Source organism: Protopterus annectens, chromosome 13.part0 (assembly GCF_019279795.1).
Source record: "Protopterus annectens isolate FY-2018-M chromosome 13.part0, PAN1.0, whole genome shotgun sequence".
NCBI lineage: Eukaryota > Metazoa > Chordata > Ceratodontiformes > Protopteridae > Protopterus > Protopterus annectens.
The window spans coordinates 531,497,691-531,525,494 of record NC_056747.1 but is presented as its reverse complement, the minus strand read 5'-3'; the positions used below and the strand labels follow the sequence as shown (position 1 = coordinate 531,525,494).

General features: G+C 44.4%; 1 protein-coding gene across 1 annotated transcript in view; it reads left to right on the top strand.

Annotated features, from left to right (window-relative positions):
* The window catches only part of MTMR4 (myotubularin related protein 4), a 1,011,266-nt gene that overhangs the window by 720,088 nt on the left and 263,374 nt on the right, over positions 1 to 27,804 (top strand). Inside the window, exon 11 of the mRNA XM_044054156.1 lies at positions 12,734 to 12,847. Within this exon, the coding sequence (XP_043910091.1) occupies positions 12,734 to 12,847 (114 nt within the window). The remainder of the gene's footprint in view (positions 1 to 12,733; positions 12,848 to 27,804) is intronic.

Here is a 27,804-nt window from a genome sequence, read left to right as displayed (position 1 = left end):
CCTTTCCCCCTCTGCCTGTGCTCTCCAAAGTTCTGCTAAAAGTCAAACAGGACAAACCAAGGATGATTGTGATTGCTCCAGACTGGCCGCGCCAACACTGGTACCCACTCCTGCACAGTGTGTCGCAAATATCTCCATGGCACCTACCCTCAGACCCCTTCCATGCTGTCTCAGCAGGAGAACCAAATTCTGCTCCCTCAGCTTCCAACATTGAACCTTACAGCCTGGCTAATCACTTAAATTCACCCTTATCATCCCTTAGCAAACCTGTGTTGGATGTCATCTTTGAGGCGAGAAGACCTAGTACTAGAAAATCTGGAACCAATCTTTAGGGATGAGCACAGCAGCGCCCAATTTACCTCAGATTTTGCAATACTTAACTGAGATGCTTCACAAGGGCCTGTCTTTTTCCTCTTTTAAAATCCACGCCTCAGCTATTTCAGCTCACTATAACACAGAACCACCACTCTTCTCTCATCCTCTGCTCAAGCAGTATCTCAGAGGGGCAAAGAACTTGAGACCACCCAGGAGAGCTCCTTCCCTTGCCTGGGACCTTAACTTTGTTTTGGAGAAGCTCACTACCTCCTTTCGAGCCAGCTGCTACTGCAGACTTAAAATTTCTTTCTTGGAAAACAGCCTTCCTTTTAGCAATCACTTCAGCTAGAAGGATATCTGAATTACAGGCCCTTATGGCAGTGGAGCCTTTCATCATCTTTCATGCGGACAGGGTATCTCTCAAGACCAATCCATCCTTCATGCCCAAGGTGGTTTCCAATGTGGCTCTTAATCAGTCCATTCATTTGCCAACCTTCTTTCCCAATCCACAGAACAAAGGGGAATGGATTCTGCATTCATTGGATGTGCACAGACAACTAAGATTCTACTTGGACAGGACTAAGTCTCGAAGAAAATCTGAACAATTGCTGGTAGCATTTGCTGCAGGGGCAGAGGGGAAGGCTATTTCAAAAGAAACCATTTCTAAATGAATAAGCCATTGAATTCATTTCTGCTATAAGCACCATGGAAAACCTATCCCCCAGGGGATCAGATCTCATTCCACCAGGGCTGCATCTACTTCTGAAGCCTTTCTCAGAGGTGTTCCTACCAGAGATATTCTAGAAGCTGCTACCTGGAGTTCTGTACATACTTTCACCAAGCAGTATCATTTACCATTGTTCTCTAAATCCAGAGCTGGCTTTGCCACTGCTGTCTTGCAGGGCCTTATAGCTGGCCCTAATGCTGTATAAACCTCCTCCAAACCATAGCTTTGGGAATCTACCCAAATGTAATGACTGCAACAGTGAAACATGCAGAACATAGTACAGTTGTGTATACTTACCATAAATGTAGATGTTCAAGTGTATTCACTGTTGCAGTCCTGGTTACCCTCCCTCCAGCCCCCTACTTTTCTCTGGCTATACCTCTACTTTCCTTTACTATGCTTAAAAGCCTTTTTGGTGTATTTCCTTTTGGTTGGAGGTATAATTGTGTTTGCTCCCCATTAGGGGGGCACCTGACATCTGGGGCAAGAAAACCTGATGTAATGGCGTTGGCTACATGTTTTATACCCCTGACAACCTGAGTCATGGGAGAAGGGACAGCAAACAACGCAGGACCCAAGACTTTGTTAATCAGGCCAACTGAGGGCAACCTGCCAACAGATTACCCAAATGTAAAGACTGCAACAGTGAATACACTCTAACATCTACATTTATGGTAAGTGTACACAACTGTGCTTTCCCCACTCCACCACTGTGCTTATAGCAATGCATAGTCTTCCTTTAAAAATTAATCTAGTTTGACATCCTCCTTGCATGGTAGAGTCTTCGCCATCTGTAATCCTTTTTTGGGAAAAGAGGAAAACCTAAGTCTCATAGGATTTAATTCTCCTGGCACTTCTCTCTCTTTCGGGGCTGTGGGAGTCAAGCATGCTGAAGTGGACCAGTTTTACTAGCAGAGAGGTCACTCTGTACCAGCAATCGAATTTATGAATACTGTCAGAATGAGCAGTGTCTTACTGGTCATATTTGTGTGTGCCTTGCAGCATCTAGCGAGTTTAGTGCTGCTGTATACTTGTAGTTCATTTATTTTGGCTATTTTTAATAAAACGTTTCATAAAGTTTTTAACATCCCAAATGAATATAGTACATCCCTTTGTGACTTAATTGTAGGATACTGTGAAATAGGGCCTCAGACTTTAACAGACATAACTCTGTGCATGCATGTCCGTGCGTCCATTAAAGTCTATGGACATAATTCAGGATTTCCATACACTGATGTCACCGAGGTTATGGGCTAGTAGGTTTAGTGCTATTTTAATGTTTTCCTCACAGTATGGGGCTGCAAACATTCTTCATTGTGGAGAAAATTCAGATTGGCACTTTCTCTACAATGTACATTTGTCAGAAGGTAAGGAAAATACTGTGACCAAATGGCTTCCGCAGTTCACAGCTGTTGTGGGACCACCGATACATCAGTTTGAGCAGAAATAAATGTTTTGTCTCCCCTTTCTTACTAAAATGTTGTCTCTCATGGAAGGTGCACTTCCTGTCCTTTCTTTGCATGTTTTGTCGTTTTGAATTTCTCCTGTATTATCTGTCATGACCCTTAATTCCTTCTATACGGTATTTTGAAATCAATGCCCAGTTATCATGCTAGCTGGTGTTGCCTATTTTTTCCTCTCAACATGTTTTGTAGTTGCTGCCACCATAGTACACCTTTGATATTTGCTGTCTTTGTTTTCCATAAATCTCTTCCCCATACTTTAGCATTGGGGTCATGGTGGGTGTGTCTCCCATCATATTATAATCCTCATTTACATGGAGCTGTTTGAATTGTGAGCAGTGTCATTATTCAGTCTTGCAATCCATGGTAATCCAAATATTGCAGGTCTTGTCAATAATAACTGGTATAATTGCGTGAGTTAATTGTGGATGCGACAGACTGCATTATTAGGAACCGTGAATATTCGTCAATCACTACAAACTGTTTCTACTGCATACAGTTACAGAAAAGTCTGTGCTGACATTTGTCAAGGCTACTTTTGATACCTTAAACATCCAAACTGGTTCACTCTTCTGTTCTGTTTATGTGGGAAGCCACATTTCACTGACCATGGCTTTAATTTTCATATCACCAAGATGTACTTATACTATTTCAGTGCACGTTTCATGCATTCCTTTGGTATTGAGCCTTGTTACCTTAAACAACTATTTGCCTTTTGCTGAAACTCTTGTATTATCTTTGTATTTATACTCTCTCTCTCTGATATCATCATCAGTGTATTCTTTATTTTTCTTATGCTGTTTGTGTTAATAATGCATAATTCTGTTGTATCTTGCAATATTATATCATTTTCTGTTTCAACGTCTGTCACTTTCAGAGGCTGTACTTTTGGAGCTGCACATTCAACTCTCATAATTAGTCCTCTGCGTCTTTACTTTCTGCCTTGAGAAAGCAGGGGAATTGCATTGTGTAGAACATGAAGATAATGTAAAAAAAATGTTTTCCTCTTCAGTTTTTGGCTCATTTGCTCAAAGTTGTCGCTGAAGAGCTGATCAACTTAAGTTTCCCAAGTTAAGGAATCATGACATCATCTGTTTCTTCAAGAAATTCTATTCATTGATAAATACTAAGCTAGCTGCCCTTGCAGGTCACTTTAAGCCTAGCCAGTTTCCCTTTCGGTGCTTGAATGAACCTATCCCATTTGATGTTAGATTAGCCTGATCAATCCCATGGTCTGTCTTTTATATATCATCCCTAGTGAGAATTACTGGGATCATATCATACGTAATTTGAGAGAACCCATGCATCAGGTAAAGCGTCTGCCTGTGTCCCTTAGTAGAATAAAGGGAAGTCCTTGGGCACATTTTCTGTTTCTCATCTACAGATCCATGTTATGCTTGAATATGGATAAGGGTTAAGCTTTGTTTTATGTGGATTGGGGAAGTATGCTCCAGAGCAACAATGTCCTCTGTGAGATATACCTGTCCCTTCAAACTGTTCTTATAATGCTGCAGAGGAGGTGTAGATGCCAAGACTGAGTATGATGGTGCTGATATTCAGTAACTCCATTAGTATTGGGTTGGAGGATGCCTTCTGTGCTAGACGCAGGTCATCTCTTAGCATTCTGTAGGATACCTTGTATAGTGACAGGGCTTTGAGTTGGTCCATGTAGGACAAATTATTTTGGCCTTGTATCATTTTAGTAAGGTGTCTTTGTGAGTGTTCGGTTGTTGCATGTGACTGGAAAGATTCATGCTAAATGTGGCATTACACCCAGTGATTGGCCTAATGAGGGCTGAGTAAAAAGGGACAATGACATCCCGACACAGTCCCTTTGTTTATAAGCTTTACAATATAGAAGGACTTTCTTACATCAATGGACACATTTTGGTTGAAAGTTAACTGTCCACGTTAAGTTTCCAAATCACAAATATCTGGGTCAACTCTTAAAAGGTATACTGTCAGTGTTGGTAGATGTTCATCATGTTACCCTGCTGCAGTCATCACACTTGGGGTTATCCTGCCGTCAGGCGGTCCCGCAGTCTGCCCGAATTCCAAAGTCTTGGTCCGGCGTCGGTTGCTGTCGCTTCTTCCCTGATGTCAGAGCACCAGGGGTATATCAGAGGCATCAGATGCCATTTTCTTCAGTCTTTCTTGCTGCGCGGTGCCCGAAGCAGAAGCAGTTCGCAAGTGCCGGTCGGCCAACACCTGAGATTTTCAAATAGAGTTTCAGTCCGAAGTCTTCAAAGCTAAGTACCCCGTTGGGGAACCTTTTCTTGCCTCAGTCCGATGTCAGAAAAAGTTAACAATTGCATTTCTTGTGGGAAGCAAATACCTCATAAGGACTTTCATTCTTTTTGTATACCTTGCCTAGGCCCAGACCACGACGTCACTGGTTGTCGGTTTTGTGCTAGGTTCAATAAGCGAACTATAAAGCGACGCTTTGATTTTGCACAACACTACTTCAGTAGAAAATTTAATTACACTATGTCATCGGAGCAGCCGACTACCGACGTGCATAAAAAACGCAAAGATAAAGACAGGCAGCCTAGATCCAAGCCAGACTCCGAGGCCTCGGCTGGGTCGGTCCCCGGTTCTCCGGTTTTTAGTGAGGCGCCTACGCAGCCCCTGGCTACCGCTGAATTGGATCCCCAGACCGCTTCGGATCCCCCAGCAGAGAGTTCTAGGCCAACACAGCCATTTTCTTTAGGCCCTACTGACGACATGGCAGTATGGGAAGCCGGTGCTGTAGAAACACCTTTGGTTTCTGAAGGTGTCTTCAGACCGACTACACTCACCATAAAATCTTATGCTAAGCTTAAGACTCCCCTAAAACCAAAAAAAGCCTACACTTCAGTCTCCAGGTCAAGGCGCTATGCCTAAGAAACAGATGCTTAAAATGGCTGAAGATTTGATTTCTTTGATCAGGGGTTCCCAACCCCCCCCCCCCCGACAAAAGGCCTAGCCAAGAGGAGGATTATGCCTCCTCTGATCAAGTGTCTGTTTCCTCAGGCTTCTCTGAGGAACAGGATTACTCCTTTCCCCCTTATTAAGATTCTGATGCTGAAGAATCCATTCCCTCAGCTTCTCCCCCTGAAGGTTATTCCTTTGGGGAAACCTTGCATACCATGAGGGAACATTTCCAGTGGGAAGGTCAGGACTACGCCGACTCAAAGAAAAGGCTCCGAGAGTTTCTTTTACTCCTGCAGAGCAGACCACTTGCTGTCCCCCCAGTTTTGGACATTGTGGATGATGTTTTCTTAGAATCTAGTCTAAATCCAGATTCTCTGCCTCCTGCTCCAGCCAAACCAGATAGATACTGTAGAGTGCTTGACTCACACAAATTCCTTTACAAAAGCCCTGTTGCTGATCCAGAGACAAATCTCCCAGGGTCCCAAAGGGGCTAAGGCTTCTATGGCTAAAAATCCAGTACCCTCAGAAAGGGACTCCAGAGCACTAGATAGGTGGGGGGAAGAAGGTTTACACCTCAGCTACTCTAGCAATGAGAGCACTAAATTGTCAATTTCACATGCTTAAATACCAGCAATTCCTAATGTCTCAAATAAAACAAAAGATGGGCACACACCCTGAACAGTCAGAATTCAAGGAAATGCAAGATCTGTTGCATGCAGCTGAACAGGTGGGCAAACATACTTTACAATGTGGTTTTGATGCCTTGGAAGCTTCCTCTAGAGCAGCTGTTACTGGGTCTGTTATGCTTGGTTAAAGGAACAATCTCTGCCTGATCATGTTAAAGCAAAGTTACTGGATTCACCCTTACAGCAGGATGTCTTATTTGGGGTTAAAGCAGAGGAGGTTTTAAAGAAAATGGAGAATAAGGCAAAATCTATGCAGATGGTTAAAGATTTCTTGCAGGTACAGCCCCCACGCTTCAGCAGAAATTGGCCAACAAAAAATTGGTCCTTTCCAGCTTCTGACAGACCACAGAGGGGTAAATACAGGCACCCAAGTGGCAGAGGACAAGCACAAATTCCTTACAAACCTCGCCAATGGGACACTGCAACACAGAAGGGAGGAGAAGACAGGTCCCAAACTACTAGAAGGCAAACACAATGACTTAAACCTCACACTGCCAAGCAAAACTCTCTTGGAAGCTCCCTTGGGAGGAAAATTAGCACTTTTTGCAGACAACTGGTGCATCGTCACAAAGGACAAATGGGTCCTAGACATTATCTCACACGGATACAGATTCCATTTCCACACCTTGCCAAGGATAAAAGGAATGCCAAACCTGCCACAAAATCAATGGGCAGAGGCAGAAAAACAAATTACAGCTCTCATGGACATGAGAGCCATTCAGCTGGTACCTACACAGGAACAAGGCCAAGGATTTTACTCAAGGCTCTTTCTAGTCCCCAGAAAGGACAATGCTTGGAGAGACCCATTCTGGACCTTTCAATTTTAAACACCTACTTGCAAGTACCCAAATTCAAGATGCTAACACTACAGCAGCTTCTTCCCATGTTGGGCAAGAAAGCTTGGCTAGTAACGTTGGACCTCAAGGAGGCATACCTGCATGTACCTATCAGACAAAATTGCAGAAGATACCTCTGTTTCATTGCAGGTTCAACCCATTACCAATTCTCTGCACTGCCCTTTGGCTTATCTACTGCGCCCAGGGTCTTCACAAAATGCCTGGCACCAGTAATTGCATACTGCAGCCAAAGAGGAATTCAAATATACCCATACCTGGACAACTGTCTCATCCAAGCAGAAAGCAAGGACATTCTCTTACAACACCTGGCTTTTGTAAAACATCTTCTAAGTTGCCTAGGGTACACAATAAACGAAAAGAAATCAAAACTAGTGCCCTCACAAAATATGACATTCCTGGGTGCCAGCTTGAATACAACGGCCCAGATGGCTTATCTGACGCCAGACAAACGACTACAATTAGCTCAATACTTCAGAACAATGGCAACAAAGACCCTACTCCCTGCAAGAAAAATTCTACAGGCCTTGGGCTTCATGGCATCTTGCATACTACTAATACCATTTGCAAAACTGCATATGAGGAAATTACAATGGTACCTAAAAAGCGTATGGACTCAACACAGCCACAGCTTGGAAACAATGATACCTCTCATTCCCTGCCTTCAACAGGAGTTTCTATGGTGGTCACAGGCATGTCACCTCAACAAGGGTCAGCCTTTCACCTTACCCCCAGCCAGGCAAACTATGACAACAGATGCATCGGACTATGCCTGGGGGGGGGACACATGGCAGGACGGTGCGTTCAAGGCATATGGACTGCAGATCAAAGGAATCTGCACATCAATCAAAAAGAAATGCTAGCTGTACAAAATGCTTTGACAGCCTTCAAGGACCTGTTACATCCAGGACAGCTTATCATAAGGACAGACAACACCACAGTAATGTGGTACATAAACAAGGGGGTACACACTCCTACCCTCTATGCAGGCAAGCAATGACCTTGTGGAACACAGCACTGGCTTACCAAGTTCAATTACAAGCTCAATTCCTGCCAGGAAAAAAGAACACATTGGCAGACGACCTAAGCAGAAACATCATGGATCCCCACGAGTGGAAACTGGATCCACAAGTATTCGCAATGATAGCTCAAAAATGGGGGCTCCCAGACATAGACCTGTTTGCCAGCCCTCAAAACTATCAGCTAACAAAATTTTGCACAAGGACTTTTCACCGTCAAGCTTGGAAAGTGGACGCACTCAAATTCAGTTGGAAAATGCCAACAGTATATGCCTTTCCTCCATTATCCCTTCTCACAAAGGTGCTACTGAAAGTCAGGATGGAGAGACCCCGAATGATACTCATTGCCCCAGACTGGCCACGCCAGCACTGGTACCCACTAATAAGGAATATGGCCCAGGGCCCACCATGGATTCTACCACAAATTACTCACCTGCTCACACAGCAAGACAATCAAATTCTACACAGCCAGCTCAAAACCTTAAACTTGGCTGCATGGCAAATCACCTAAGCAACCAGCCAGCTCCTCTCTCACAAGCAGTTATGGATGTTATTCTGGAGGCCAGAAGGCCCAGCACCAGGAAAGCCTACTCAGACAAATGGAAAAGGTTTTGCGCCTGGAACCAAGCTAAAGGCCAAAATACCCTTCAGCCTGACATACCTCAGATTCTGCAATATTTAACTGAGATGTTACACAAAGGGCTTTCTTTTTCATCTATTAAAATCCACGCCTCAGCTATTTCTGCTCACTACAACACGGATCCTCCCTTATTTTCACATCCACTCCTAAGGCAGTTTCTCAGAGGGGCCAAAAACATTAGGCCTCCCAGGAGAGCACCAACACCTACTTGGGACCTCAACTTTGTTCTGGAAAAACTCACGCTACCTCCTTTTGAGCCAGCTTTCTCAGCTGACTTAAAGTTTATATCATGGAAGACTGCCTGCTGCTAGCATTTACTTCAGCTAGAAGAGTTTCAGAGCTTCAGGCACTAATGGCAGTAGAGCCTTTCCTCATTTTTCATCAAGACAGAGTTTCTCTACGAACTAACCCCTCGTTTATGCCTAAGGTGGTATCTGGTGTGGCTCTAAATCAAACCATCCATTTACCCACCTTCTTTCCAAATCCACAGAACAAAGGAGAAAGACTCCTGCATTCCTTGGACATTCACAGGCGGCTACGTTACTGCTTGGATAAAACTAAGGTTTTCAGAAAAATCTGACCAGCTTTTTGTATCCTATGCTACAGCATCACACGGAAAGGCTATCTCAAAACAGACCATTTCCAAATGGATGGGACATTGCATACATTTTTGCTACACCCACCATGGAAAACAAGTTCCTGCTACCATAAGGCCCTACTCTACCAGGGCAGCAGCTACATCTACAGCCATCCTCAGGGGGGTGCCAACCAAAGATATTTTGGAAGCTGCAACTTGGAGTTCAGTACACACCTTCACCAAACATTACCACTTTACTCTAAGACTAGAGCTGGCTTCGCCACTACAGTTTTGCAGGGCCTCCTAGCCTCCTCTAACCCTGTTTGACTCCACCTCCCATCCTTAGCTTTGGGATTCTACCCAAGTGTGATGACTGCAGCAGGGTAACACAATGAACATAGTACAGTTTTGTACCTACCATAAATGTAGATGTTCAAGTGTATACCCTGCTGCAGTCCAGGTTACCCTCCCTCCATCCCCTCTGAACTAGCTGAACTTATCTCTACCACTCTATTCTATACTACCTCTGTGGTGTATTTGCTTGTGCCTAAGGTTTTTGTTTTATTTTCCCATATATATATATATATATATATATATATATATATATATATATATATATTTTGCCTACCTATTAGGGGCACTTGATATCTAGGGCAAGAAAAACTGAAGAAAATGGCGTCGGATGCCTCTGATATACCCCTGGCGCTCTGACGTCAGGGAAGAAGCGACAGCAACCGACGCCGGACCAAGACTTTGGAATTGGCCGACTCTTGGGACCGCCTGACGGCAGGATAACCCCAAGTGTGATGACTGCAGCAGGGTATACACTCGAACATCTACATTTATGGTAGGTTCACAACTGTACTTTCCTCAGGGTAGATGACTTCCCCAAAGATATGATGATGCATTTTGTTGCATTTAGTTTCATTCCATGATTTTGGCACCAGTTATTGTTTGGGATAAAGGATTCAACGACTACTAAAGATATTGCCTTCCTAGTAGCATACCTGTAGGCAGCCCATCTTAAAGAAACATTTTCTGTTGTTTTACTAGATTGCAGTTATTTCAGCAGTGTTAAAAAGGTTGCTTTATACTTTTGTAATGTGGCACTTAAGTTTTTTTTTTTTTGCATTTGACTGTTGCACAAAGAACTTGCCAGCTTTCCTTCCAGACAAGTATTCCAGTAGCACTGCAGGGAGAGCAGGTGCATTTATGACAAGTCTGGTACTTTTTTCACTCAGCCTCACTAGAGGTTGAGCAACCCAACTTCTGCCATTAGACATATTTCACTTATTGTTAACCTGGGATGCAAGTAGAATCCCTGCTGGTGTATCATTTGACTAACACTAGAAATAAGTTTTAAGAATTCTTTGGTTTCTGTGTTACACACTGGTACTTTCTGAAACAGTACCAATCAAGTAAGTGGTAGTGTCTGAAACAGTACCATCAAGTGGATATTAATGATGATGGAGTGCTTTCATTGTTGTAGTAATTGAATTTTAGGATTTCATGCTTTGGAAGCCCTTGGCTAGCCTGAATGCCAGAGATTTTACCCCTACCCGTGTCCCAGCGGATGCCCTCTCCACCGATGTGTGGGTATAACAGTTAAAGGACTTATTAACTTTCCTAATTTATTCTAGCCATCTGAGCCTGGTACAGCCTTTGTCTAGTTAATCTGTTGGTCGGAACCCAGCGGTAAGAGCTGCTAAAGCTAGGTACCCTGTTGGAGAATTCATTTTCTTCTACAGTTTACTGTGTTTCGTGTTATATGTCTGTTACAAAGACTTAAGTTTGCTTAAAGTGTATGAAACTAATACCTCATCAGCATTTCCTCACTGTTTGCTCTGCTTGGGTTTGGAGCATGATATGCCAAAACTGTCTCTAGTATGCTTATGTCTGTTCTAGAGCCATTAAGCATATGGCTTTGTCGCTAGAAAAGTATTTAGAGATGAAGAATGTTTGTTGTTGCCTCTCATGTGCCATAGCATCCACCAATCATGCTAAATTGAAAATCCCTTGAAAAAGGATGGGAGAAGCATCAGAAAATTAGATGAGGGGTGACAGCATATGTCAGATAGTCCTCCCAGGCTTGTTAATGGCAGAGAAATATTCACAGCCCACTCCAACAGCTGAGGGTGTGAACAAGGCCTCTGATGAGAGCTTTATGAAGTCCACTATGCTGTCGCATTCCCTGTGATGTCCGCAGAGGCCGAAGCTGTTATGGTTTCCGATAGGTCCAGGGTCATCTCCTGACTCCTGCACTAGCTCTACCCAGGGGGAAGATAGATTTCCCTGGGACACCATAGAGCAGTATTCAGCAGACTGGGTACAGGTCACGGTTGCTTACCCACCGCCTGAGGCAACAACAGCCAGTCTACACCCAACACAAAAAATACTATGCCAAGCACAGAAAAGGCTGCTACTGACTTGCATTAGCCTAGGCCTTCTCTCAGGACCCAGTCAGGTTAGCTGGGAATCTTACAGATTTTGAGATCCTGACAGCTGTGTCCTGGTAGGACCCCCTGCTAGAGGAACTCCTCTTGCAAAGAAGGAAGAGATTTTTCTTCTCAGGAGTCTTTGGATTCTTATGACTGTTATGAAGATGAGCTGACATATATGTGGAGCAAATTTCTTCAAGGCCATATGCCTTCTCTCATTGAGCTGAAGCTCTTGACTCAGCTTCACCGTCTGAAGATTTTTCTTTTGGAGAGACCCTCCATAAGATGAATGTCTTTCCATTGTGAGGCTCAGTATTATGCTTAAGTTAAGAAAAGGGAGAATTTTAGGCTTTCTGAGCATTAACTTCTGGCTGTTCCTCTGATTCTAGATGTAGTGGGTGATATTCAAGGTACATCTTTGCAATCTTCCTCCCAGTCCCTTGCCCCAGGAAGCCTGACCATTTCTACAGGGTCGTGGGCACACACAAACACCTCTTTAGAACTCTGTGAAGGATCCTGAAGTGGTTTCCTTTCCAAGAGAGCTAAGGGTGGGCATCTCTAAAATTCCATTGCCTAATAACAGAGGGGAGAAACCTAGACAGATTTGGCAAGAAAGTTTATACATCAGCCGCCTTGTGGCAGTATCCTTTCCCTCCCTCTTTCCCCTCTTTTGACTGTAGGTTAAGGTGGGCTCCCTTTCACTGTCCATTTTAGGTCCCTTCTTTGTTTAGATATCCTTTACAGGTCTTTACCCCACCATACCTGCTATCTTGGGTGCAAGAAAGACCTGAAGAAATGGTGCCTGCTGATGACTCCTGTATCCTGATAATAGTGAAGAGGATGTCTTGACGGGTCTGGGTAGAAATCAGATGTCTGATATTTAGGCCTGCTGAGGGCTTCCAAAGCAGGAAATCCCAAAATGATATTACTGCAACAACAAAGACACACTAACATCTACAGTTATGGTAAGTAGAAACAACTGTACTTTTTGTTTTTTCATTTTTGTTCTGTTTATTTACTTTGTTCATAAGTTATACGTTTATCTGTGCATATTCTGTATTACAGTGGTTGAATTTCTTTATTCCATTTATCTCTCTGCAGGCTGTGTTCAAGTTATCCCCAGAAAATAATTGTACCTGTCTGGATTACTGATAAAGAGTTGGAGAAGGTAGCTTCCTTTCGGTCTGGTAAACGGATCCCAGTTGTTGTTTATAGGTGAGACTCTCCTACCTACTGTTCAGATATGTATAATTACAGTAGTTTTCCTAGTTTCTTTTTGTATAGTGTCATCTTCATGCTGTGAGGGTATTTTACATGCATGCATATTGATGTGTCACCATTTGAGTTGTCAACACTGGAGACGTCCATATTTGTTGTTCAATGAAAGTAGGCATAATATGTGTGTGTATGTGTCTGTTTGAGCTTGCATGTTGGAGACTTATCTTTTCCTTGATACCTTCCAAGGGCATACTTATCAGGACTGACTTTCTCTATTCTCAGCAAAAAGAATTGAAGATGCCATGAGCTTGTCTTTCCTCATTACCCAGTGCCAGTCTGATATCTATGGCATTAGGAGACAAGTTTGCACAGAGGCATCCAAAGCTGTGGAATTCACGCTAGATTAGAACACATTCCTACTGGCAAATACCCCCTTTTTCTTTTGATTGCTGGTGCAGAAGTGGTCCCAGTATTCCAAACTCTAATGTTGTGAAAGTTATTTCTCAGCTGTACCTTCTTCCTCTATGTCTTAGAAAAAATTTTGACAGCATTTGGAGACACTGCCGGAATATGAAGAAGCAGTATGATTCAATCATCCTGTTTTTTTCCTGTGTTATAATAATGATTAGACTCCTGCTTTACAGATTTTCATTGTGTTACACTGCTGCAGTCATCACTGTTTGGTTATCCTGCCGTCAGGCGGTCCCGCAGTCGGCCCGAGTTCCTTGGTCCGGCGTCGGTTGCTGTCGCTTCTTCCCTGACGTCAGTGCGCCAGGGGTATATAAAATGCATCCAATGCCATTTTCTTCAGTCTTTCTTGCCGCTCGGTGCCCGAAGCAGAAGCAGTTCACAAGTGCTGGTCGGCCGACTCCTGAGATTTTCAAATCGAATTTCAGACCAAAGTCTTCATAAAGCTAAGTACCCCGTTGGGGAAACTTTTCTTGCCTCAGTCCGATGTCAGAAAAAGTTAATTGCATTTCTTGTGGGAAGCAAATACCTCATAAGGACTTTGATTCTTATTGTATTCCTTGCCTAGGCCCAGACCACGACATCACAGGTTGTCTGTTTTGTGCTAGGTTTAATAAATGAATTATTAAACGTCGGTTTGATTTCGCCCGACATTATTTTGGTAGAAAATTTAATTATACCATGCCGTCGGAGCAACCGACGACCGGAATGCATAAAAAATGCAAAGATAAGGACAGGCAGCCGAAATCCAAACCGGATTCCAAGGCCTCTGCTAGGCCAGTCGCTGGTTCTCCGGTTTTCAGTGAGGCGCCTATGCAGCCCCTGACTACCACTGATTTAGAACCCCAGGCGACAACCAATTCACAAGCGGGGATTACTAGGCCTCCACAACCTTTGCTTTTAGGCCCTCCTGACCCCATTCCTGAAGGAGATTCCGGTGCAGTTGAAACGCCTTCAGTTGCTGAAGGTGTCTTCAGACCGACTACACTCACTATTAAATCCTATGCAAAACTGAAAACTCCTTTAAAAACAAAGAAGACTGCACAGCAGTCTCCAGCACAAGGCCCCATGCCTAGGAAACAGATGCTTAAGATGGCTGAAGACTTAATTACCCTAATCAGGGGTTCCCATCCCCCTCCTGATAAAAGGCCAAGGCAAGAGGAGGACTACGCTTCCTCTGACCAGGTTTCAGTTTCCTCAGACTATTCTGAGGAACAGGAATATTCTTTTCATCCTTATGAAGATTCTGATGCTGAAGAGTCTATCCCTTCTGCATCTCCCCAGAAGACTTCTCTTTTGGGGAAACCTTACATACTATGAGGGAACATTTCCACTGCGAAGGCCAGGATTACTCTGATTCTAAGAAAAGGCTCAGAGAGTTCCTTTTACTACACCAGCACAGACCACTTGCAATTCCACCTGTGTTAGACATTGTGGATGATGTTTATTCAGAATCTAGCCTTAACCCAGATTCACTACCTCCTGCACCAGCCAAACCAGACAGATATTACAGAGTCCGTGACTCACACAAATTTCTGTATAAAAGCCCTGTTGCTGACCCAGAAACCATTTCCCCGGGTCCATAAAGGGGTTAAAGCCTCTACTGCTAAAAATCCTGTGCCCTCTGAAAGGGATTCTAGAGCACTAGACAGATGGGGAAAGATAGTTTATACCTCAGCTACTCTAGCTGTGAGGGCCTTAAATTGTCAGTTTCACATGCTGAAATATCAACAATATCTGATGTCTCAATTAAAACAAAAAATACTCGCACATACAGACCAACCAGATTACAAGGAAATGCAAGATTTGTTACATTCAGCTGAACAAGTGGGAAAACATACTTTGCAATGTGGATTTGATTCATTGGAAGCTTCTTGTAGAGCAGCAGTGACAGGGTCTGTCATACGTGTAGGCATGCTTGGTTAAAAGAACAAACTTTGCCTGATCATGTTAAAGCAAAGTTATTGGACGCACCCTTACAGCAGGATGTTTTATTTGGTGTAAAAGCAGAAGAAGTTTTAAAGAAAATGGAGGATAAGGCAAAATCTATGCAGACGGTCAAGGATTTCTTACAGGTTCAACCTCCTCGTTAAAGCAGAAACTGGCCAACCAAAAGCTGGTTCTTTCCAGCTTCTGCCAGACCACAGAGGGGCAGATACAGACGCCCAAGAGGCAGAAGCCAGCCACAAGGCTCTTACCAGCCTCGACAATGGTGTGCTACTACCTAAAAGGAGGAGAAGACAGGTCTCAAACTACCAGAAGACAAGCACAATGACTTACCCCTCAGACTACCAAGCAAAACTCTCTTGGCAGCTCCCTTGGGGGGAAAACTAGCTCTTTTCGCAGACAATTGGCACATCATCACAAAAGACAAATGGGTCCTAAATATTGTATCTCAAGGCTACAGATTCCACTTTCCCACTTTACCAAAGATAAAAGGAATGCCAAACCTGCCACCAAATCAATGGGCAGAGGCTCAAAAGCAAATTTCAGCTCTCATGGACATGAGAGCCATTCAGCAGGTTCCTACACAGGAGCAAGGACAAGGATTTTGCTCAAGACTGTTTCTAGTTCCCCGAAAGGACAAAGCCTGGAGACCCATTCTGGACCTCTCAATTCTAAACATACCTGGAAGTACCCAAATTCAAGATGCTAACACTACAGCAACTTCTTCCCATGCTGGGCAAGAAGGCTTGGCTAGTAATGTTGGACCTCAAGGAGGCATACCTGCATGTCCCTATCAGACAAAATTGCAGAAGCTACCTCCGATTTATTGCAAGTTCAACCCATTACCAATTCTCTGCACTGCCCTTTGGCTTATCTACTGCGCCCAGGGTCTTCACAAAATGCCTGGCACCAGTAATTGCATACTGCAGACAAAGAGGGATTCAAATATATCCATACCTGGACGACTGCCGTATTCAAGCAGAAAGCTAAGACATTCTATTAAAGCATCTGGCGTTTGTTAAAAACCTTCTAAGTTGCCTAGGGTACACAGTCAATGAAAAGAAGTCAAAACTAGTGCCCTCAACGAAAAGAAGTCAAAACTAGTGCCCTCACAAGACATAATATTCCTGGGTGCCAGCTTAAAAACAACAGCCCAGATGGCTTACCTCATGCCAGACAAGCAAAGACATCTGACTCAATACTTCAAAATGATGGCAACAAAGACCCAACTCCCTGCAAGAAAAATTCTGCAGGCCTTGGGATTCATGGCATCTTGCATACTACTAATACCATTTGCAAAACTGCATATGAGGAAATTACAATGGTATATGAAAAGCGTATGGTCTCAACACAGCCACAGCTTGGAAACTATAATTCCACTCATTCCCTGCCTTCAACAGGAGTTTCTATGGTGGGCTCAGGCATGTCACCTCAACAAGGGTCAGCCTTTCACCTTACCCACAGCCAGGCAAGCTGTAACAACAGATGCATCGGATTATGCCTGGGGAGCACACATGGCAGGACAGTGTATTCTGGGCAAAAGGCCTGCAAACCAAAAGCATCTATATATCAATCAAAAAGAGATGCTAGCTGTACAAAATGCCCTAACAGCTTTCAAGGACCTCCTACATCCAGGACAACTCCTAATAAAGACGGACAACACCACAGTGATGTGGTACATAAACAAGCAAGGGGGCACACACTCCTACCCCCTATGCAGACAAGCAATGACCTTGTGGAACACAGCACTGACCTGCCAAGTTCAACTACAAGCACAATTCCTGCCAGGAAAGAAAAACACACTGGCAGACGATCTAAGCAGAAACATCACAGATCCTCACGAGTGGAAACTAGATCCACAAGTATTCCAATGATAACTCAAAAATGGGGGAGCCCAGACATAGATCTGTTTGCTTCCCCCCAAAACTGCCAACTACGGAAATTCTGCACAAGGACATACCACACACTAGCTTGGAAAGTGGACGCCCTCTCATTCAGTTGGAAAACATTGACAGTGTATGCCTTTCCTCCACTGCCTCTTCTGGCAAAGGTGCTGCTGAAAGCCAGATTAGAGAGGCCACAAATGATACTCATTGCTCCAGACTGGCCACGCCAACACTGGTATCCAATACTAAGGAACATGGCTCAAGGCCCACCATGGATTTTGCCTACAATTCCTCACCTGCTCACTCAGCAAAACAATCAAATTCTACACAGCCAACTCAAGACTTTAAATCTGGCTGCATGGCAAATTGCCTAAATAACCAGTCAACACTTCTCTCTAAAGCTGTGATGGACGTCATTCTGGAAGCCAGAAGGCCTAGCACCAGGAAAGTCTATTCAGACAAATGGAAAATATTCTGCACCTGGAACCAGGCTAAAGGCCTAAATCCCCTAGTCCCAAATATTCCTCAGATTCTTCAATATTTAACTGAGATGTTGCACAAAGGACTTTCCTTCTCATCCATTAAGATCCGCGCCTCAGCGATTTCAGCTCAATACAACACGGATCCTCCTATATTTTCACATCCATTACTAAGACAGTTCCTCAGAGGGGCAAAGAACATAAGACCGCCCCGGAGAACACCAACACCAACTTGGGATCTCAACTTTGTTCTGGAAAAGCTAACACTTCTGCCCTTTGAACCAGCTTTCACTGCTGAACTACAGTTCCTATCATGGAAAACTGCCCTGCTGCTAGCAATAACTTCAGCACGAAGAGTGTCGGAACTACAGGCCCTAATGGCAGTGGAGCCTTTCATCATTTTTCATCAAGACAAAGTCTCTTTACGAAATAACCCTTCTTTTATGCCAAAGGTGGTATCCAGTGTGGCCCTAAACCAAACCATTCATTTGCCCACCTTTTATCCAAACCCCCAGAACAAAGGGGAAAGGCTCCTTCACTCTTTGGACATTCACAGGCGATTACATTACTACTTGGATAAAACTAAGGCTTTCAGAAAATCTGACCAGCTCTTTGTATCCCATGCTGCAGGATCTGAAGGAAAAGCAATCTCAAAACAGACCATTTCAAAATGGATAGGACATTCTGCTACACACACCATGGGAAATCTGTGCCTGGTAACATCAGGCCCCATTCCACCAGGGCTACGGCAATATCAACAGCCTTCCTCAGAGGGGTACCAGCCAAGGATATTTTGGAGGCTGCCACTTGCAGTTCAGTGCACACCTTCACCAAGCACTATCACTTACCTCTATACTCTAAAACCAGAGCTGGCTTTGCCACTGCAGTTCTGCAGGGCCTACTAGCCTCTCCAAACCCTGTTTAGTTCCACCACCCATCCTTAGCTTTGGGATTCAACCCAACAGTGATGACTGCAGCAGTGTAACACGATGAACATAGTACAGTTTTGTACCTACCATAAATGTAGATGTTCGAGTGTTCACCCTGCTGCAGTCCAGATTACCCTCCCTCCATTCCCTCTGAACTAGCTGGACTTCTCTGTTTCTTCTATCCTATACAACCTCTGTGGTGTATTTGCTTGTGATTGAAGGTTTTGTTTTATTTTTATATGTATATTTTTATATAGAAATATGTATTGCCTACCTATTGGGGGCACCTGACATCTGGGGCAAGAAAAACTGAAAAAAATGGTGTCGGATGCATCTTATATACCCCTGGCGCACTGACGTCAGGGAAGAAGCGACAGCAACCGACGCCGGACCAAGACTTTGGAACTCGGGCCGACTGCGGGACCGCCTGACGGCAGGATAACCCAACAGTGATGACTGCAGCAGTGTGAACACTCGGACATCTACATTTATGGTAGGTACAAAACTGTACTTTTTGCTTCCTCTGCGTTTGATTTTCTGTCTCAGCACAGCTTTGTCCAGTAGCTCTTGGGAAAGGGTTGAAAAAGAAAATAAACTTTTATATCAAGTCCATCATTCTTGGTTGTTGTCGTCATCAAGTTCCCCTTGCTTCCTTAAGTATACTGACTCTTAGTATCTCTCTAAATATACTGACGAACATTGATCACTCAGCTGTTGTGGGTAAGGGGGGAAACATCATCACCAGTTCCGCAGCTTAAAAATCTAAAGTTGTAGCAATGCATCTAACATGAATTTGACAAAAATATTGCTAAATCTCATGTTACATATGTAATCTGCAATATTTAAACCTATTGTAAACTGTAGTATGCTATATTGCATCTTAAGCATATTTGAGTATGCTGTTATTGTCTAATGCACTAGGTCATGGCTGAAAATGGTGTATTATCTGGTTAACAAAGGAAGTAAGCATTGCTTAAGATTATGCATCCAGAGAATGTAAGGCAGTCGTCTCTACCTTATGGTACCGTATGGCGATTTTGTTTTTGGCTTAGAAATGCAGGCTAGGTCAAGCTTCATGTCTTTGTAGATGGCACACGTAGAAAAGGCATTGAAGCTTATTTATCCCACCCCCAACATGAATGCCAGTGCATGTGTGATTAAAAAGTTAACATGTCTGTGACCTTACCTGCACATTATTTTGAAGTCTGCCAGAACCACATCCAGTGAACTTGAAATTGTTACTTGAATTGCTGTATGTCATTGTTGGTGCTTTCCCCCCCAATTACTACTGAAAAGGGGTGCTAGCATAGCCAGAATGTCCAGGTCAATACATGTAATAAATAACTAGATAAGTGAGCAAGTCTTTGAAGTACTTTCTCCAGAATTGCTTTTAGTTGTATTGAATGTTTGTCAGCTCTTCTAGAAGCTACATTGATGTTCATCATGTTACCCTGCTGCAGTCATCACACTTGGGTTATCCTGTCGTCAGGCGATCCCGCAGTCGGCCTGAATTCCAAAGTCTTGGTCCGGCATCGGTTGCTGTCGCTTCTTCCCTGACGTCAGTGCGCCAGTGGTATATAAGAGGCATCCAACACCATTTTCTTCAGTCTTTCTTGTCGCGCGGTACCCGAAGCAGAAGCAGTTCGCAAGTGCCGGTCGGCCGACACCTGAGATTTTCGAATCGAATTTCAGTCCGAAGTCTTCAAAGCTAAGTACCCCATTGGGGAACCTTTTCTTGCCTCAGTCCGATGTCAGAAAAAGTTAACATTTGCATTTCTTGTGGGAAGCAAATACCTCATAAGGACTTTCATTCTTATTGTATACCTTGCCTAGGCCCAGACCACAACGTCACTGGTTGTCGGTTTTGTGCTAGGTTCAGTAAGCGAACTATAAAGCGACGCTTTGATTTCGCACGACACTACTTTGGTAGGAAATTTAATTACACTATGCCGTCGGAGCAACTGACTACCGGCGAGCATAAAAAACGCAAAGATAAAGACAGGAAGCCTAAATCCAAGCCAGACTCCGAGGCCTCGGCTGGGCTGGTCACCAGTTCTTCGGTTTTCAGTGAGGCGCCTACACAGCTCCTGACGACCGCAAAATTGGAACCCCAGACCACTTTGGATTCTCAAGCAGTGAGTTTTAGGCCGACGCAGCCATTTTCTTTAGGCCCTACCGACAACAGTACAGAAGGAGAAGCCGGTGCTACGGAAACACCTTTGGTTACAGAAGGTGTCTTCAGACCGACTACTCTCACCATAAAATCAGTCTCCAGTTCAATGCCCCATGCCTAAGAAACAGATGCTTAAAATGGCTAAAGATTTGATTTCTTTAAGCAGGGGTTCCCAACCCCCCCCCAGACAAAAGGCCTAGACAAGAGGAGGATTATGCCTCCTCTGATCGTGTCTATTTCCTCAGGCTCCTCTGAGGAACAGGATTATTCCTTTCCCCCTTATGAAGATTCTGATGCTGAAGATTCCAGTCCCTCAGCTTCTTCCCCTGAAGATTATTCCTTTGGGGAAACCTTGCATACCATGATTGAACATTTCCACTGGGAAGGTCAGGACTACTCCGACTCAAAGAAAAGGCTCCGAGAGTTTCTTTTACTCCCGCAGCACAGACCACTTGCTATCCCCCCAGCTTTAGACATTGTGGATGATGTTTACTTAGAATATATTCTAAATCCAGATTCTCTGCCTCCTGCTCCAGCCAAACCAGATAGATATTATAGAGTGCCTGACTCGCACAAATTCCTTTACAAAAGCCCTGTTGCTGACCCAGAGACCATCTCCCAGGGTCCCAAAGGGGCTAAGGCTTCTATGGCTAAAAATCCTGTACCCTCTGAAAGGGACTACAGAGCACTAGACAGGTGGGGGAAGAAGGTTTACACCTCAGCTACTCTGGCTATGAGAGCACTAAATTGTCAATTTCACATGCTGAAATACCAGCAATTCCTAATGTCTCAAGTAAAACAAAAGATGAGCACGCGCCCTCAACAGTCTGAATTCAAGGAAATGCAGGATCTGTTGCATGCAGCTGAACAGGTGGGCAAACATACTTTACAATGTGGATTTGATTCCTTGGAAGCTTCCTGTAGTGCAGCTGTTACTGGGTCTGTTATACATAGGCATGCTTGGTTAAAGGAACAAACTCTGCCTGGTCATGTTAAAGCAAAGTTACTAGATGCACCCTTACAGCAGGATGTCTTATTTGGGGTTAAAGCAGAAGAGGTTTTTAAAGAAAATGGAGGATAAGGCAAAATCTATGCAGACGGTCAAAGATTTCTTACAGGTACAACCCCCACGCTTCAGCAGAAATTGGCCAGCAAAAAGTTGGTCCTTTCCAGCTTCTGACAGACAACAGGGGGGTAAATACAGACGCCCAAGGGGCAGAGGACAAGCACAAATCCCTTACAAACTTGGACAATGGGTCACTGCAACACAGAAGGGTGGAGAAGACAGGTCCCAAACTACTAGAAGACAAACACAATGACTTCAACCTCAAGCTGCCAAGCAAAAATCTCTTGGCAGCTCCCTTGGGAGGAAAATTAGCATTTTTTATAGACAACTGGCGCATCATCACAAAGGACAAATGGATCCTAGACATTATCTCACAAGGATACAGATTCCATTTCCACACCTTGCCAAGGATAAAAGTAATGCCAAACTTGCCACAAAATCAATGGGCAGAGGCACAAAAGCAAATTACAGCTCTCATGGACATGAGAGCCATTCAGCTGGTACCTACACAGGAACAAGGCCAAGGATTTTACTCAAGGCTCTTTCTAGTCCCCAGAAAGGAAAATGCTTGGAGACCCATTCTGGACCTTTCAGTTCTAAACACCTTCTTGCAAGTACCCAAATTCAAGATGCTAACACTACAGCATCTTCTTCCCATGTTGGGCAAGAAAGCTTGGCTAGTAACGTTGGACCTCAAGGAGGCATACCTGCATGTCCCTGTCAGACAAAATTGCAGAAGATACCTCAGTTTCATTGCCGGTTCAACCCATTACCAATTCTCTGCACTGCCCTTTGGCTTATCTACTGCACCCAGGGTCTTTACAAAATGCCTGGCACCAATAATTGCATACTGCAGACAAAGAGGAATTCAAATATACCCATACCTGGACAACTGCCTCATCCAAGCAGAAAGCAAGGACATTCTCTTACATCGTCTGACTTTTGTAAAACACTTTCTAAGTTGCCTAGGGTACACAGTAAACGAAAAGAAATCAAAACTAGTGTCCTCACAAAACATGACATTCCTGGGTGCCAGCTTGAATACAACGGCCCAGATGGCTTATCTGACTCCAGACAAACAACTACAACTAACTCAGTACTTCAAAAGAATGGCAACAAAGACCCAGCTCCCTGCAAGAAAAATTCTGCAGGCCTTGGGCTTCATGGCATCTTGTATACTACTAATACCATTTGCAAAACTGCATATGAGGGAATTACAATGGTACCTGAAAAGCGTATGGACTCAACACAGCCACAGCTTGGAAACAATGGTACCTCTCATTCCCTGCCTTCAGCAGGAGTTTCTGTGGTGGTCACAGGCATGTCTCCTCAACAAGAGTCAGCCTTTCACCTTACCCCCAGCCAGGCAAACTATGACAACAGATGCATCGAACTATGCCTGGGGGGGACACATGGCAGGACGGTGCATTCAAGGCATATGGACTGCAGATCAAAGGAATCTGCACATCAATCAAAAAGAAATGCTAGCTGTACAGAATGCTCTGACAGCCTTCAGGGACCTCTTACATCCAGGACAGCTTATAATAAGGACAGACAACACCACAGTAATGTGGTACATAAACAAACAAGGGGGTACACACTCCTACCCTCTATGCAGGCAAGCAATGACCTTATGGAACACAGTACTGGCTTACCAAGTTCAATTACAAACTCAATTCCTGCCAGGAAAAAAGAACACATTGGCAGACGACCTAAGCAGAAACATCATGGATCCCCACGAGTGGAAACTGGATCCACAAGTATTTGCAATCACAACTCAAAAATGGGGGCGTCCAGACATAGACCTGTTTGCCAACCCCCAAAACCATCAGCTTTCAAAATTTTGCACAAGGACATTTCACCATCAAGCTTGGAAAGTGGACGCACTCTCATTCAGTTGGAAAATGCTGACAGTATATGCCTTTCCTCCATTGCCCCTTCTCACAAAGGGGCTGCTGAAAGTCAGGATGGAGAGACCTCGAATGATAATCATTGCCCCGGACTGGCCACGCCAGCACTGGTACCCACTACTAAGGAACATGGCCCAGGGCCCACCATGGATTCTACCACAAATTCCTCATCTACTTACACAGCAAGGCAGTCAGATTCTACACAGCCAGCTCAAAACCTTAAATTTGGCTGCATGGCACATCACCTAAGCAACCAGCCAGCCCCTCTTTCACAAGCTGTTATGGATGTCATTCTGGAGGCCAGGAGGCCCAGCACCAGGAAAGCCTACTCAGACAAATGGAAAATATTTTGCTCCTGGAACCAAGCTAAAGGCCAAAATACCCCTCAGCCAGATATGCCTCTGATTCTACAGTATTTAACTGAGATGTTACACAAAGGACTTAATTTTTCATCTATTAAAATCCACGCCTCAGCTATTTCAGCTCACTACAACACAGATCCTCCCTTATTTTCACATCCACTTCTACGGCAGTATCTCAGAGGGGCAAAAAACATTAGGCCTCCCAGGAGAGCGCCAACACCAACTTGGGACCTAAATTTTGTTCTGGAAAAACTTACGCTGCCACCTTTTGAGCCAGCTTTCTCAGCTGACTTAAAGTTTATATCATGGAAGACTGCCCTGCTGCTAGCAATTAGTTCAGCCAGAAGAGTCTCAGAGCTACAGGCACTCATGGCAGTAGAACCTTTCCTCATTTTTCATCAAAACAGAGTCTCTCTACAAACTAACCCCAACTTTATGCCAAAGGTCGTATCCAGTGTGGCTCTAAATCAAACCATCCACTTACCCACCTTCTTTCCAAATCCACAGAACAAAGGAGAAAGACTCCTGCATTCCTTGGACATTCACAGGCAACTGTGTTACTACTTGGATAAAACTAAGGCGTTCAGAAAATCTGACCAACTTTTTGTATCCTATGCTACATCACAAGGAAAGGCTATCTCAAAACAGACCATTTCCAAATGGATAGGACATTGCATACATTTCTGCTACACCCATCATGGAAAACCAGTTCCTGCTAGCATAAGGCCCCACTCCATCAGGGCAGCAGCTACATCTACAGCCTTCCTCAGGGGGGTGCCAACCAAGGATATTCTGGAAGCTGCAACTTGGAGTTCAGTACACACCTTCACCAAACACTATCACTTACCACTTTACTCTAAGACTAGAGCTGGCTTTGCCACTGCAGTTTTGCAGGGCCTTCTAGCCTCCTCTAACCCTGTTTGACTCCACCTCCCATCCTTAGCTTTGGGATTCTACCCAAGTGTGATGACTGCAACAGGGTAACACGATGAACATAGTACAGATGTCCTTCATGGATGCATCTGCAGTCATAACAAGTGGGTTGTCCTGTCGTCAGGCAGCCCCGCAGTCGGCCGGATTCCAAAGTCCGGGTCCGGCCGCTGATGTCGCCTCCACCCAACGTCATCTCTGCTGGTCTTGGTATAAAAGCATCAGCCGACGCCATTTTCCTCAGTCTTTCTTGCGGCGTGGCGCGAAGCAGAAGCTGTTCGCAAGTGCCGGTCGGTCGGATCCAGAGATTACTTCTACCGAATACTACTTGAAGACTTCTGAAGCTAAGTAGCCCGTTGGGCACTCTGTCGTGCCTCAGCCGATGTGGGAAAAAGTTAACAATTGTTTAACCTGTGGGAAACAAATACCTCATAAAGATTTCCACTCTTACTGTCTGCCTTGTTTAGGCCCAGCGTAGCAGCCTGTTCGCCTGTGCCTCTTTCAACCGACGAGCGCTAGGGCGGGTCGGAGTTTGCAGAGCAGTTTTGGTACTGATTTTGCGTACATTATCCGACTACCCCAAAAAGCAAAAGATAAGACCGACACTCGCATGTCCCTTGGTTTCGGCGAAACCACGGCAAAGCAAACATGAGTGTGTCTGGTTTCGGCGAAACGGAGAAAACTGCTCAAAGTACAGCTGAACCTATTCTTACAACTGAGGCCCCTGCTACAACTCTTGAATCGACCTCAGAAATTTTACCCACTCGGTGACTGACTTATCAGATACCATCCCTTGGATGTCTCTACCCCAGCACGTGGTACTGCTAGGCCTCCAGCAGCCATGTCCATTAAGGCCTTCGCCAGGGCTAAAGCAGCCAAGACTACTAAATCAGTGCCTGTTAAACCCCCTCATCCAGGCCCTCTTCTAGTTCTCAAATGCTTTCTTTGGCAGAAGATTTAATTTCTTTAATTAGAGGATCTCAATCTCACCCAGACAGGGCCTCTCAGCCCCAGAGAAGAGACCTAGGGCAGAGCCCCTGAGCCAGTGTCTTCTGATGATTCTGCTCATGAATCAGACATAACTGACCAGCCTGAGGCTCCTTTTCCAATTTCAAGATTCTGATGCTGAAGAATCCATTCCAGCTGCTTCCCCACCAGAAGAATTCTCCTTTGGAGAAACCCTGCATGCCATGCGAGAACAGTTCCAATGGCAGCAACAGGATTTTTCAGACTCCAGAAAAGCCCTTAGGACTTTTCTGCACCTCCCACCGCACCGGCCCTTAGCTCTACCTCCTGTTCTCTCTGTGGTGCATCATCCTTTCAATGATGTTTGCTCGCTCCAGATTCTTTACCCCAGCCCCTGCCAAACCAGACAGATTTTACAGGGTGCCAGATACTCATCACCACCTTTACAAGGCTCCTCTTGCAGACCCAGAAACTATATCCCAGGGTCCCAAGGCAGTAGCCGCAACCACAGCTAAAAACCCTATTCCTTCTGAAAGGGAAGCAAGGTCACTAGACAGATGGGGTAAAAGGTCTACACTTCAGCTACTCTCTCAGCTAGAGCTTTAAACTGTCAGTTTCACATGATACAATACCAAGAGTTTATGCTTGATCAGTTAACTAAAAAGCTAACTACTGATGAATCTCTTGATAAGAAATATGTATTAGAGATGGTAAATAACATACAACAGGTTAGCAACCATTCTTTAAAATGTGGCTATGATGCACTGGAGGCTTCATTTAGATCAGCCATGACAGGCACAGTGATAAGAAGACATGCATGGTTAAAGGAACAAGCTTTACCGGATCATGTTAAAGCTAAGTTGCTAGATGCTCCTATGGACAAGACAAGTTTGTTTGGTACACCTGCCCAGCAGGTCATGAAGAAAATGGAAGAAAAGGCAAAATCTGTTCAAACTGTTAAAGATTTCCTGCAAGTCCAACCCCAAGGTTTAGCAGGAACTGGCCTGCCAAAATTGGTCCTTTCCTGACTCTGCAAAATTTCAAAGGGGCAGGAATAGGCGTTCCAGAGGCAGAACCCAATCCAGAGGAGGTGCCTACAGAGGCGACAGTGGCAAGGTAACAACAGAGGCACAGACACAGCCACTGCCTCTACATCAGCACAGTCACAGTGACTTAATCCTAAATCCGCCTACCAGGGAACAGATAGCAGCTCCTCTAGGCGGAAAGTTAACCTTATTTTCAAAGAACTGGCACTACATAACAAAAGACAAGTGGATTTTACAAACCATAGATCAAGGTTACGGTTTCACTTCCACACTTTACCAGTCAAAGAGGAATGCCAAATCTACCTCCACATCAAAAAACAGAGGCTCTACGCCAGATAATGGAGTTAGCAAACATGAGAGCTGTGGAAAGAGTGCCAACAGCAGAACAAGGAAAGGGGTTCTACTCCAGACTATTCCTAGTTCCAAGAAAGGAAAAAGTTGGAGACCAATTCTCGACCTGTCCACCTTAAATACATACATCATCGTCCCAAAATTCAAAATGCTGACCCTACAGCAACTTCTTCCCATGCTGGGCAAGGAGTCTTGGCTGGTAACTCTAGATCTCAAGGAGGCATACCTGCACGTCCCAATTCGACCAATCTGCAGAAGATACCTCAGATTTCTTGCAGGATCAGAGCACTTTCAATTCTCAGCATTGCCCTTTGGCTTATCTACTGCCCAGAGTATTCACAAAATGCCTGGCATCAGTAATCGCCATTGCAGACTACAGGATTCAAATTTATCCATACCTGGACGACTGCCTGCTACAAGGGACAACAAAAGCAAGCTGAC